The 13,984-nt window shown below is 51.5% G+C and overlaps 2 protein-coding genes across 3 annotated transcripts in view; one reads left to right on the top strand and one right to left on the bottom strand.

Annotated features, from left to right (window-relative positions):
- LOC310851604 (uncharacterized protein) overlaps window positions 1-2,960 on the bottom strand; it is a 43,561-nt gene extending 40,601 nt beyond the window's left edge. The window contains exon 1 of the mRNA XM_083754175.1: window positions 2,873-2,960. The gene's annotated coding sequence lies outside the window, so the exon portion shown is untranslated. The remainder of the gene's footprint in view (window positions 1-2,872) is intronic.
- The window catches only part of SPTBN4 (spectrin beta, non-erythrocytic 4), a 101,494-nt gene that overhangs the window by 23,326 nt on the left and 64,184 nt on the right, over window positions 1-13,984 (top strand). For both annotated transcript variants that reach the window (XM_083753564.1, XM_083753565.1), the window contains exons 13-17: window positions 949-1,099; window positions 4,598-5,471; window positions 6,490-6,627; window positions 8,938-9,318; window positions 9,740-10,115. In XM_083753564.1, the coding sequence (XP_083609690.1) occupies window positions 949-1,099; window positions 4,598-5,471; window positions 6,490-6,627; window positions 8,938-9,318; window positions 9,740-10,115 (1,920 nt within the window). The remainder of the gene's footprint in view (window positions 1-948; window positions 1,100-4,597; window positions 5,472-6,489; window positions 6,628-8,937; window positions 9,319-9,739; window positions 10,116-13,984) is intronic.

The following is a 13,984-nucleotide window of genomic DNA, read 5'->3' as shown; positions in this document are numbered from 1 at the left end:
CCCACAGTTTCGACAGCCTACTTGATCCAGCACCGGACGTCCCCAAAGCCCACCCCATGATCCTTTCAGATCTTAGAATCATAGAAGGGTGGCCTGGGAAGGGGACAGCCAAGGATCCTCTAGTCTAGCCCTTGCAATGCAGGAATCACGGCTCAGGAATAAAGAAGATGGGCAAGTTAAATTAATGGAATCTGCCGAAATGGCAAAATTGACTATGAAACTCAGAGGAAGAGATCACAACGGATTTAAGGAAGAATGGAAGAAGTTCACTGCATATATTCAGAAGCACTGTATATAGGTTAATACATTAGCAGGGTTTTAAGAATACTTGTAATTTTGTTATGAATGGATAATAGGTGATTTAAATAGGTTACAAATTTAACAATGAACATTCAGTATCTTGACAAATAATGGAAACAAGGAAGGGATTAGGGGGAAGTCAGTTTGTTCTGTTTTTGCAATGTTGTTGCTTTTTATTTGTGTTATTTTTGGGAAATCAATAAAATATTATTATTTTTAAAAAAGGAATCCCTGACAGATGGCCACCCAACCTCTCTGGAAAAGCCTCCCAGGAAGGAGAGCCCCCCCATCTCCTCCTGAAGGAGACTGGTGCCCCGACTGGGTCATGCCCAGCTGCCCGCCTGAGTGAGCCAAGGGATGCTCTTGCCCTCCGCAGGGCAGCCTGGGCACATGCCAGGGCCGTTCTCTCTCATGCGTCCTGGTCTTTGGGGTCCTGGCCGGCCTGTGCTTGCTGCCTTTCACGGGGTTTGGACTTGAAACACCCTGGGAGCCCCTTCCAAGCCTGTGATGCTAAGCTCTGCTGCTGCCCTTCGCCCTGCGGCAAGAGAGGCTGGACCAAACATCCCCCTGCATGGCCACTCTAGGAAAACGAGGAATGTTGTGCTTGACTGCTACTTGTGCATCACATTCCCCCCCCCCTTTCCTCAGGCCCAGCTGTCGTCCAAGGAGTGTGGGAAGCACCTGCGGGAGGTGGAGGACTTGCTGCAGAAGCATGCGCTGCTGGAGGCCGACGTCTCCGCCCAGAGCGAGCGCGTGCAGGCGCTCAACGTGGCCGCCCTCAAGTTCTCGGAGCTGACAGGTAAGCCGACTGGGCAGGGACTCCCTCCTCCTGCTGCTGCTGCAGCGCCTTCCCGAGAAGAGGAGGACAGGAGAGATTGACAACACTGGTTTGCAGAAGGTCATAGTTCAGAGGCTGCAGAGGGGAGAAGCTGGGAAATATTGGGAGAGGAGCAGCAGGAGGAAGAGGCAGCAGCACCAGGGGAGAGACAGCTGGCAGACTCCGTGTCTTCAGAAAGCATTCCTTTTTTTAAAATATAATTTTTATTAACAAACCAACCAAATCACATTAATTCCAAATTACAAAGCCAAATTTTTAAATTTTTGTTGGGGGTACCCATGCTTCGAGCTCAGAAAGGGATCCAATCATCTCTCTTGCTGCTGCGCTGCTTTCATATTCACAGTTCTGTCCAATTAATATTCACAGTTCTGTCCAATCTTATCTTTATTGTTTTCTTCATCTTCTTGTTGTTATCATATATTCCTTTCTTTGTGACCTCTGATAGTCTCCACAAGCGGGTTGAAAACAGACTTGTTATATCCTGTGTGGATTTTCCATTCCTCCAAGAGCCATATTCAAACAGACAGACGCCATTTCAACAGTTCCGTACAAAACATTCTCAAAGTCTGCCCATTAATCCGCAGGCCTGTCTTTCTCTCCTCGAACTTCTTAGGGGGTTCTGCCAGGTCAAACTCACAGTCCGATATCATAACATAACCATGGTCTCCTCCCCCTCGATCGTAAATCCTGCCACCAGGCCTGCTTCTTAACAAGTCTCTTTTTATAACTGCGTCATTCCAAAGGTCTTTCATTCCTTTCCAAATTTTCCACCAGCCATGTCTTTGATTAGTAATTCATTTCCACACAGTTCTTAATCATCCCGCTTATAATCAGTAATTGCAACGATTCTTCCGGGGGGGGGGGATTGTTAGGTAATCACATAAGATAAAAAAATCCCCCCCCATTCCGTCCCGTTCCAACATATCGACCCTTTGATATGTCTTCTTCTTGATTTATTTTCCTGTTAAATCCAGCCCGTCGCTCCACTTCACAGAGGTCACTTCAGTTAGCAGACTTAACTCCCGTTCTTCACTCGAAATATGTGCATTTGCTTCTCTCTAATTGTTTATTTTGAGCTCCTGCAACCAGGCCGCACGATCAGAGACAGCGTCAGGGAAAGCCGTCCCACACGAGTGCTGTGTGCCTTGTGCCCTCACCCCCTTCTTTCGAACTTGAGGGTGATTTATGGCAACCGCAGGTGAGGCAGTGTTCCCCATTCCCTTGGGGTAACAAGGGAGGCTGCATACTCCCATATCAGCCTCTTAATTACCCCGTGTGAGCCGGAGAGATGGTATTGTTGGCCATCTTCCAATGCGCCCCTAGCGGGCCCCCCTTCAGAAAGCATTCCTGACCCTCCTTCTCCCAGGACCCGCCATCAGTGCCAGATTTACATATAAGCTGAACAAGCTCTAGCTTAGGGCTCCACTCTCTTGGGGGTCCCCAAAAAAATTAAAGGAAAAAAAACCTGGATGTACATTTCCAAAATATAAGATAAAAAACAAAACAAATAAAAGCTACATCCAGCAACAGTGTTTTGTGTTGTGTCGGCTCCTAGGATGTAAGTCATGGGCTCCGTCTGTTCCCTCAAATATCCCTGGTTTGCTCCTTTCTATATATAGGTGCCGGCATTCTGCATGGACTGGTTGCATGGAAACATGTGCAAAGGGCTTGAGATATCTATTATTAGGTCCATAAATGACCATATAGCATATATTCAACACAAAAACCAGCAACAATTTGTTGCTGACAAAGGACAGCTGGACATATCGAGGGCCCCATTGCCTTCAGGAGCTGAGGGCCGCATCAAACCTCAATCTGGCCCTGCCTGGTGTGCATTGAGAGTAGGAGAACAGAAAGTATTAGAGGTTCCTGTCCACACACCTTTGCTGTACGGACGCTGGTGGATAAGTAAAGACTCTTTTAAACTGTTTAGCAGAGTTTATCTTTCTCACGCGGAAGTGGTGAACAATGACAAAGTTGTTGTCTTAAAGTTGACTCACAAACTCTGTGAAGTCTCGGTCAAGAGGTTTTATTCCCAGACCAGGTTCATGCATTACAGTAGCAAATATATTTTCAGTTGTTAAAATAAACAGCAATTAACAGTACACTATCAAACAAAAGTCTCATCTCCCACACATCGTAAATGACAGGAACAGTCATTCAGCAGAATTTACAGGCAACACTCTTCGAACAGACGTCTGCAAAAAAACAAAGCCCAGTGGTCTTCTTTTTATTAGCTGATGCTAATTAAGCTCAGAGTGCCACTCCCAAATTTAAGGGAAAACTCTGAAAAACTGCTAGAAACTTTCTACTTGTTTCTGGCAGAAAGCTCAGAGGCAGGAAGGACAGGTTAGCCGACAAAGGGATGATTTAGAATAGGAGAGACGGGCGGGTGGGGTGGGGGGACTTCATCTGGAGCAACGCCATTATTTTAGGGAGGCTGCCTTCCTTTGTGTCTCTCTGTGAACGATGGAATAAATTACTTGGTAAGAACTCCTCTTGTTGATCTGCTTCCTGGCTGTCACCAGGGGAGGGATCGGGTTCCCAGAAGCCGGACACCGGCCTGCTTTGGCCTGGTGGGGGCAGGAATGGAGTCTGGGGAGTCTCTGACCCAAGGCGGGCTCCCTGACCCCTAGGCCAGGAGCACCTCAGGACCCACAGTAGCAGAGACGAGAGAGAGAGAGTGTGTGCTTCCTTCTCCCCCTCATCTTCCTCCTGATGCTTTGACTCTCTCTTTAAAAAAAAATACTTTTTGTTAAATTTTATAGTTTTATCAGTCACAATCAACATTATTTCAAAAACAAAATACAATACAATTCCCCACCCCCACCCCCAAGACTTCCCTCAACTTCCTTTTCTGGTTCTTAAATATTTGCTTCCCCTGCTTGTTTTAATTTACCTTAATATTACAATCTTTAATTTAAATATTATTATATTCTTAACCTTTTTATAGCACACCTCTAACACTTTATTATTTTCCAGTTTTCACCTCTTAATTTCGGTTATTAATTATAAGTGGTTAGTCAAACCCTGCTAGCGAGTCCATTTCTTCATAGTTTTTCTGTAAGTATAACATAAATGGTTCCCAGTCTTTTTTAAAGTCTCTGTTGTCCTTGTCTCTAAGTTGCCATATTCCATCAGTTCTTTTTGCCATTCTTGTTTAGTTGGAGTCTTGTTGTCTTTTCATTTCTGGGCTAGTAAAATCCTAGCTGCTGTTGTTGCACACAATAAATAACTTCTTCTTTTCTTTCGGCAAGTCTTGACCTGTAACGCCTAACAAAAATGTTTCTGGCTTTTTAACAAATGTGGTCTTCAACATTTGTTTCATTTCATTCTAAATCATTTCCCCAAAACTTTTGATGATTTTGCAGTTCCACCACATATGAAAAAGTGCCTTCTTTTTCTTTGCGCTTCCAACACTCACCCGCCCCTTCCTGCTTTCCCCTCCTTCCCCTGCAGGCTACCAGCCCTGCGACCCGCAGGTCATCTGCAACCGGGTCAGCCACGTCCAGAGCTGCCTGGAGCAGCTGCAGGAGCTGGCCTCCAAGCGGCGCCAGGAGCTGGAGGCGTCCCGCCAGCTGTGGTCCTTCTTCCAGGAGATGGAGGAGGCGGAGGCCTGGGTGCGAGAGAAGGAGCGCATCCTGTCCTCCCCTTGCGGCTACGGCAAGGACCTCAACAGCGTGGCCAAGCTGCTCAGCAAGCACAGCATCCTCCTGGGTGAGCTGGGCGGGCGCCGCTCTCTGCTGCAGACGGCCATGCGCCGGGGAGAACAGGTCCTGCTCCGCAGGCAGGGCACGCCGGGCGCCATCCAGGAGAAGACCCGCGAGGTGCGCCAGCACTGGAAGAAGCTGGAGGAGCTGGCGGCCGCCCACCTGCGGAAGCTGCAGGAGGCCCTCGCCTTCCACCAGTTCAGCGCCGACACGGAGGACCTGGTGGTGTGGCTGCAGGACGCCTACCGCCTGGTCTCCAGTGACGACTTTGGCCACGACGAGTACTCCACCCAGTCGCTGGTCAAGAAGCACAAGGGCGTGGCCGAGGAGATCGACCAGCACCGGGGGACCGTCCTGGCGCTGCGCACTCAGCTGGCCGCCCTGGCGCCCGAGTACCACGAGCTGGTGGACGTCCAGGTGCGCATCGTGGAGGTGGAGCAGCTGTATGGGGAGGTGGCCGAGGTGGCCGTCCTGCGCCGCCAGTGGCTCCAGGACGCCCTGGCCGTCTACCGCATGTTTGGCGAGGTCAACGCCTGCGAGGTCTGGATCGACGAGAAGGAGCAGTGGCTCAACCGCATGGAGGTGCCCCAGAAGCTGGAGGACGTGGAGGTGGTGCAGCACCGGTAAGGGCAGCGGAAGGGGGCAGATCCTGGCTCCACAGAGAAAAGCAGGCTGGGGCTCAGGGGGCGGCACCTGCCTGGCAGGCAGAAAGACCCTGGTTCCGTCCTGTGGCATTGCCCCTGCTGTTGCCCTTCGCCCTGTGGGAATGGTCAGGGAGGCAGGAGAGGATAGATTGCTTATCAATATCCTTCCTAATTTGCGCTAGCAAGTCCCTTTACTTAGCAGAGTTTCACATTCCCCTTTTAAACGCATGGCGGGGAGCTGGTTGCAGGCTTGTGTAAGCCTCTCACTATTAAGTTCCTGGCAAATTCCCTTATATCCCTCTTAAAAGAATAAACACACCACAATCTTGTGTCAAGTATATAAAAGAAGTTTACTCACATCATCAGTTCCCAGTTGGATCCCTGAAGGCAGACTTAGTTACAAAGGATATACATGTGGATCTAGCCCAATTGGGGATAATTCCAGTGTCCTGTGTTGGCTGGAAGCCAACAGAGCATCGCTAGCTGAAAAGCTGCTCCAAGACGGAGGAAGTCAAAGAGAGAGCGAGGGCTGCATGCCTTGTCCTTTGGTTACCTGGACAGGTAAGGTCACACCCACCTCTGGTCACATGCAAAGGAAGTATGTCCCAGCCAGGAGGAAACGGGAAGCTTTCAACTGGCTGGACCAAACATCCCCTTGCATGTCCACTCTAGGAAAACAAGGAATGTTGTACTTGACTGCTACTTATGCACCACATCCCACAAGTGGATGGATATGAGGTCAGGCCCCTCGCAAATAGACTGGTCCCGAGTGGTTCTGGGCTTCGTATCTCAATGGGTTTCTGATGGGATTCTGGAGGGAAGGAGAGCCAGAAAATGGCCCGATGGGATGGAGGAAGAGAGCTGGCCTCTGGGAAGGATGTCAGGCCACCTCCTGGGATAGAGTGGAAGGCCAGAGCTCCTGGGCTGGGGGCTGCCCGGCTGCCCTCTTTCTGCCCCCCTTTCTGCCCTGATGGGTATCCCCCCTCTTCCTCCGCAGGTTCGAAAGCCTCGACCAAGAGATGAACAGCCTGATGGGCCGCATCCTGGACGTCAACCAGATAGTGCAGCAGCTGGTGGACGGGGGCCACCCCAGCTCCTCTGAGGTCCGCTCCTGCCAGGACCACCTGAACAGCAGGTACAAAGCATCCCTTGCACTGAAGGGTGAGGGCAGCTCACTGGAGCATGCGCAGAGTGCTTTGCTCAGAGGGGGCTCAGCCAGCCACAGAGATCTGAGCGTAGGGCTTTCCTGACTGGGGGGGGGCAGTGGGCTTTCTGTAGCCCAGATGTGGACTGGCAGTAAGCAGGGCACACTGGCCCCATCAAGTGAGACGGACTGGCTTCCTTCGCCCGGCTGGACCCCTGAGATGGCGGAGTCCCCTCCCGCCCCCCCCCCCCCGCAAGCAGAGTGCAGAAGGGACGAGGGAGGCCTGTCCTCGGAGAGCCCCCCCCCCCGCCTGCCTCTGCTCTCTTTAGAGGACTGTCCCCTTTGCCACCTCCACCCTGGGGGCCTCGAAAGCAGCCACCTCTCATTTGGCTCATTGCTGCTTCTCGTTTGGCTGCAGCCCTGAGGGGCTCGTCATCCTACGAGGATAATTGGACGTCCATCCACCCCCCCACGCCCTTTGCTGCAGCAAAATGTCACAGCACCACTGTGCGCAAAAGGGCACATGGGACCCCTGAGGGAGCCATCTCTCTCTGCCCCCCGCCTCTCCCCTCGCGAGGACCCTGCTGCGTGTGTTGCCTTTGCAAGCACCTCCCCAGGCCCCAATCCCCCTTCCTCTCTCTTTCCCCTTTCTCCTGAGTGGGGCTTAAATCAAAGACCCCCACAAAGCTGTGCACAGCCCCCCCCCAAGCCCACAGAGGCATTGACTTTTGTGGACTGAAAAAAGAGGGAAGAGAGAGAGAGAGACGGAGAGCATTTTTGCCAGGCTCCCCTGCTCTGGTCGCTTGGAGGCCATTCCAACTCGCCAAAGGCGACTAAGTGAGAGTCTGCTTCCCTGCTTTTCCCGCTGCCCCTGCACTTGACCCCCTTCTTGATCAAGGGATGGAAAGAATGGTTGGCGCTTTTGAGTTTGGAGAAAAGGTGAGCCTGAGAGAAGTTTGCAAAATGAGGCCTGGCCTGAAGAAAGAGGAAAGAGGAAAGTTTTTCTCTTAACACTAGAACTCAGGGACATCCCATGAAGGTGGAATGAATGAATGAATCTTTATTTGCATCAGCTATCGGTCATAGCAATAGAACAACAATACGATATACAAAGAATAGAAATAAAAAGTCAATTATATCAAATACATTTTGGGGTTTTGAATCAGCAGTCAAATAGTGGATGTTATTCTGATTGCCCCAGCTAAAAACCTGGCAGCCTTTGCTGTCAGCTGCTCATCTTGATCTGCCAAGAGAAAGGACCCTGGGGCAGTGGCTGGGCGACCCGGAATGGGCAATAAAAGAGGGGTGATGACCTCATTCCTCAAGTCTTTATCAAGAGGGCAGGCCAGAAGGGCATGTGCCACCCATTTGGACAGGGACATAAGCGTTTTTCGTGTGGAATCTGTTGGAATCGTCCCTCCAGTACAGCCGAGGGCAGGACATTCAATCTTGCGAGAGTAAAAGTGCGTCTATATTTTAGGATTGCTCAGTTATGCAGACAGGGTGCCAGTGAGTCGAAATGGGAAGGTGGAAAATAGCCACACCATGGGCAGAATTTCCTGATTGTGGCCAAGCTGTTCTGACACTCGATATCATTTAGGCGCTTTTGCTTTACTAAAACTCAAAGTGAGTAGCTGTTGTGGAGATAAACCACAAGGGTGAAGTTTTTGATAGACAATTTTAGTCCAAGCGCTCTTGTGACCATCTTGCAGCACTAGGGATATTAGACCGGGGGATTTGAGTTTAGGCAAAGCCAAGAGTTAAGTGTCCTGCGCCCGCCAGATCTGTAATTCTACCGAGGGAAGATTAGCCTCTAGGTGTAATGATGTGTTTGGGACACGGGGGGGGGGGGCAGAGAGAATTTGCCTGAAGAACTTTGATAGGACAGCTTCCGTAGATCCAAGGGGCATCCCATGAAGGTGGATTTTGGAGGAATAGTTTATTCCAGGCTTCCTCAAACTCGGCCCACCAGGTGTTTTGAGACTACAATTCCCAGCATCCCTGACTGCTGGTACTGCTAGCTAGGGATCATGGGAGTTGTAGGCCAAAACCCTCTGGAGGGCTGAGGTTGGGGAAGCCTGGTTTATTCACACAGCGTAGAGTTAAATTGTGGGTGGTTTGAAAAGAGGATTAATCCAATTAATGGAGGAGGAGAGGGCTTTGCTCCACCTCCAGCCGTTGGGGGCAGCCCTGCTTTCTGTGCTGGAAGCCCCGGGAGAGCTGCTTGCAGAGAGCCCCATGGTTTGGCCCCTGTGGGTCCGATGGGCCCCTTTGGCCCCATCAGCAGGCTCTTCTTTCCAGGTGGAACCGGGTGGTGGAGCTGGTGGAGCACCGCAAAGACCACCTCAACTCCATCCTGAAGATCCAGAACTACCTTCTGGAGTGCAACGAGATCAAGTCGCAGGTCCGGGAGAAGCGGCGAGCCGTCGAGTCCACGCAGTACAACAGCGGCGACCTGGGCAGCGTCCTCTCCCTGCAGTGCCGCCTCTCCACCATGGAGGCCGCCCTGGTGGTGCTCGAACCCAGGCTCATCGAGCTGCAGCAGGAGGGGGAGCTGCTGGCCAACACCCACCCGGGCCAAGCCATGGAGATCCTCTTGCAGTTTGAGGAGATCAGCGATGAGTGGGAGGCTCTCAAGAGGACCCTGCAGGGCTGCGAGGACTCGCTCACGGTGGCCAGCAGGTCAGCCAGGCTCAGAGCGGGGAGAAGGGAGGGTCTCCTGCCTAAGCGGGCAGAGGGGTTGGGACCCGGGGGGGGGAGGGGGAGTTATCAGGAGCAGGGGGAACTGAGGCCTCTGGAGAACATCTCAACCTACCAGGACCCTGAGGTCATCTTCTGGGGCCCTTCTTCCTATACCTTCTCCTTGAGAGGTGCAGAGGGTGGCAACACAAAAACGGGGCCTTCTCTGCAGTGGCTCCCCATCTGTGGAATGCTCTCCCCAGGGAAGTTTGCCTGGTGCCTTCATTACACAACTTTAGGTTGGACCAAGCATTCCCTCGCACATCTTCTCTTGCATTCTCTTGCATTACTGCCTCTCACGGATCACGTTCCCCACCAGCCCAGGTGTCCCCTGACCTCCTCCTGCCCCTCTCCTTCCTTCCAGGCTGCAGCAGTTCATCCAGGACCTGGACAGCTTCCTGACCTGGCTGGTGAAGACGCAGGCGGCCGTGGCCTCGGAGGAGCTGCCGGGCAACCTGGCGGAGGCCGAGCGGCTGCTGAACCACCACGCCTCCCTCAAGGAGGAGATCAACCGCTACGAGGAGGACTATGCCAAGATCCAGGCCGTCAACGACGTGCTGGCGCTGGAGGAGGCTGACCTGCCGTACCTCTCCCTCCAGCAGTGGCTGCAGAAGCTGGACGTGGGCTGGAACAAGCTGCTGGACATGTGGGAGAACCGGCGGGAGGTCCTGGTCCAAGCCCACATCTTCTTCCTCTTCCTGCGGGACGCCAAGCAGGCCGAGATCTGCCTCTACAACCAGGTAAGGCTGGGCTCCCAAACACGTCGCGCCTGGGGCTTTGCAAACAGCTACCTGACATTCAGAAGACATCTGAAGGCAGCCCTGTTCAGGGAAGTTTTTAATGTCTGACATTTTAGTGTATTTTTGGTCTCTGTGGAAGCCGCCCAGAGTGACTTTGGAAACCCAGCCAGATGGGCGGGGTGCAAATAAATTATTATTATTATTATTATTATTAATCGGAAGAACTGTTATTGCGTTTAGTTGCTGCATTTAAATCCCGCCTTTTTCTCCGGGAGCTCAAGCTGCTGTGCCCATGGCCAATGGATTGAGGTCCCCAATCTAGCTGCTGCATTGTGGATTAATTGCAGTTTCCAGGTCACCTTCAAAGGTAGCCCCATGTAGAGAGCATTGCAGTAGTCCAAGTGGGAGATAACCAGAGCATGCACCACTCTGGCCAGACAGTCTGCGGGCAGGGAGGGTCTCATTCTGCGTACCAGATGGAGCTGGTAAATAGCTGCCCTGAACACAGACTTGATCTGCACCTCCATGGACAGCTGTGAGTCCAAAATGACTCCCAGGCTGAGCACCTGGTCCTTCAGGGGCACAGTTACCCCATTCAGGACCAGGGAAGAGCTTGGCTGCTGGATGCCAGCAAACCTCCTAGTCCAGCATGCTGTTCTTGCAGGGGTCAAATACCACCAAGAACCTAGGAAGTGAGGTAGACTGCCTCTGGACCTGCAGGTTCCACGAGGGCCTAAGAAGAGCCTGGCTGCTGGATCAGGCCGGTGGCCCATTGGGTACAACCTCCTCTGCTTGCAGGGGCTCTTCCCTCCTCCTGGGACAGCTGCTTCCCTCCAGAAGTCTGTTTAGGGAAGCTTTTAATACTGGACGAATTATTGTATTTTAATATTTTGCTGAAAGCCGCCCAGAGTGGGTGGGGTATAAATGTATTGTTGTTGTTGTTGTTGTTGTTATTATTATTATTATTATTATTATTATTATTATTATTATTATTATTATTATTATTTTAATCTGCAGCCCCACCAGCTGCAGCCACAAGGGCTGTGCTTCTCCTGGCGTCGTACTCCTGTTGCTGATGGGAGTCCAAGATGCCCAGAGAGGGCTAGGTTGGCCCGCGAACTAAAGCCCTCCTGAGTTGAAGCCACTGGAGAGGGATGATTCTGGCTCAGCTTTTCTGAGCAGCAAAAGCTCCTTTGGCAGAGATTTAGCAGGCGGCTTTCGAGTCGGCTTTCAGGCCCAAGTAGCAAGATTTAGCTGGCTGCTTGGGACTTGCTGTGTGCAAGGAGGCCATTTATCAATCCGTTGCTAATTGCTGGTGGGTAATTGTTCGCCTTTTCATTCCCATTAATTAGGCGTTTGGGTCAGATGATGACCAGCAATTACAGTTAGTCGTACGTTCTTTGTACAGAGGCTGTTAACTGTCAAATCACGGAGGAAATATTCTGAGTGTCACAAAGGGGGGAGTTCTCCAGAAGAGCCCCTCGGAGAGGAGTTTTGTAAGAACTTCGCTGCCTCCATTTTTCAGAGAGGTTTGCGCAGGAGAATGTCTGAGCTTGGAGATTTTCAAGCAGAGGTCAGATGGCCATCTGTCAGGGTTGCTTTAGCTGAGATTCCTGCATTGCAAGAGGGGGGTGGACTGGATGACCCCTGGGGTTCCTTCCAACTCGTAAGATTCTATGATTCTATGACCTTTGGTTACTAAAACAGAGGTCAGCTGGGTGGGCGCCTAAGCAGTCATCTAGGGCGGGATCTACACACAAGAAATAAAACGCTATAAATAAGCCATAAATTAAATCGTTATAGCAAAAGAAAAAAATACTCTATGTAAAATCACATAGAGCCCTAGGCTCAGTGGTTTAGCCCACAGCGCCACCTGCGTCCCTGTCTTGCTGTATGTAGGTTTTATCTTATTTGTTTTTTATCTTATATTTTGGAAATGTACATCCAGTTTTTTGTTTCCTTTCCAAGAGACTGGGGCCCTAAGCTAGAGCTTGTTGAGCTTATACGTAACTCCGGCACTGGGGCGGCCCTTCTGGAGCCTCAGCTGCCCCCTCTCCTCCTGCCCCTCGCCCCTCCGGCCGTCTCTGGCTTTGCAAAGCGGAGCTAAACGGCGCATCCTTCCGCCCGGGCGCATCTCAAAGGCTCGTGGCTCCTGCATCCGCCTTGCTGGCCGCACTCGCTCTCACGCACCATTGAGTCGGTCTGGCTGTCACTTTGCAGCTGGGGCTCAGCGGGAGCTGGCGCCAAACGCCAGGAAGCCGCCCAGGAAGGCAGGCGGTCAGGGGGAAGCAGAGAGCGCCGGGGGGGGGGCGTCCCTCCGTTGTCTGGGGCTCAAGGGGCCCCTCCCCCATCTCCACCTTTAGCCCAGACACCTTACTATTAAAAATTTAGCCTCTTCCACCCCCAGCCCTAGAGGCCCAAAGGGGCTCTGCCAGTCCATTAGCTGCCATTAGATGCATTAACCAGTAGGAGCCCAGGGGGCAGCAGCATCCCAAGACCCCCTGGGGGGCCAGAAGGGGATTCAAGCGGCAAAAAAGAGATTCTGACTGAAGCTCCGGAAGAAATTTCTGGTGGTGAGAGCGTTGGATCTCCCTCTACTTCCTTGAAGGTTTTAAGCAGAGGTTGGATGGCTATCTGCCAAGGATGTTTTAATAATAAATAATAATAATAATAATTTTTTATTTCTATCCTGCGCTCCCTGGGCAGAGCCGGGGTCAGGTTAGCTAACACCAGTAAAATTACAATAAAAACATAATAGGGTGGGGGGAATAGGGTGCTGCTCCAGAGAAGCGGACACGGAGCAATGGATCCAAACTACACCTAAACATTAGGAAGAACTTCCTGACAGTAAGAGCTGTTCGCCAGTGGAATTTGCTGCCAAGGAGTGTGGTGGAGTCTCCTTCTTTGGAGGTCTTTAAGCAGAGGCTTGACAACCATATGTCAGGAGTGCTCTGATGGTGTTTCCTGCTTGGCAGGGGGTTGGACCCAATGGCCCTGGTGGTCTCTTCCAACTCTATGATTCTATGAATTCATTTCATTTCACTTTTAATTTGTATTCTGCCTTTCTATATCACTTTACGCAAGGCAGCTGACAGCAAAACAGACAGCAAAGATCACACACCTATTTATCTGATCCAGTAATAGGAAGTATTTAAAATAAACAACTTATATCAAATAAAGCAATGTTCAATAATCCATTAGCATATAATAGCGAACAGTAAAATTAAATATCAGCAAATAATAATGAAGCAGTTTACAGTTAAAAGTTACAAGAATGACTAAATTATACTCAATAAAAAAAAATCACAAAACGTACAAAACCATGTAAAGGGATCAAACTGAGAAACAAGGACCCACAGCTGGTAAAATTGTTTTCAGTTGTGATTCCTGCATTGTAGCAGGTTGGACTAGATGGCTCCTGGAGATCCCTTCCAACTCTCTGATTCTCGGTCTGCCATTTAGAATCCTTTATCTGCATGTCCAGGTCTTTCTCCCGTCTATCTGAAGGCCTCACAGCAGACTTGCAGGACCCCAACATGGCCAGCCCCAAGAGGCTTGCCCTGGGAAGGGTCGAAATGGGAGTCTGGGCCCCTGCTCTCCTGCTGCCTTGCTTACAAGGGTTCCCACCCCAGGGGCTGAGGGCAGAAGTGGGGGGCAGCTGCTTTTCCCCTTGGGGTAAGCGGGCCGAGACGTGGGCGTCCGAGTGCCCCTTGCCTTCCTCACTGCCCCCCGCACAGGGCAAGGCAGCAGCTGCCGCTCGCCTCCCTCGGCACAGATGGCCTCTGCATGCTCAGGAGAAGCGGGGAGGGGGCCAGGCTGCCAGGGGGCCCCTGGGATCGTGCCGGGTGGTGGGGGAAAGGAGGCAAAGA

Source organism: Podarcis gaigeae (assembly GCF_964106915.1).
Source record: "Podarcis gaigeae genome assembly, chromosome: 8".
Lineage (NCBI taxonomy): Eukaryota > Metazoa > Chordata > Lepidosauria > Squamata > Lacertidae > Podarcis > Podarcis gaigeae.
Note: the sequence above shows the minus strand (reverse complement) of the source record. Positions and strands in the feature narration are given on the sequence as shown.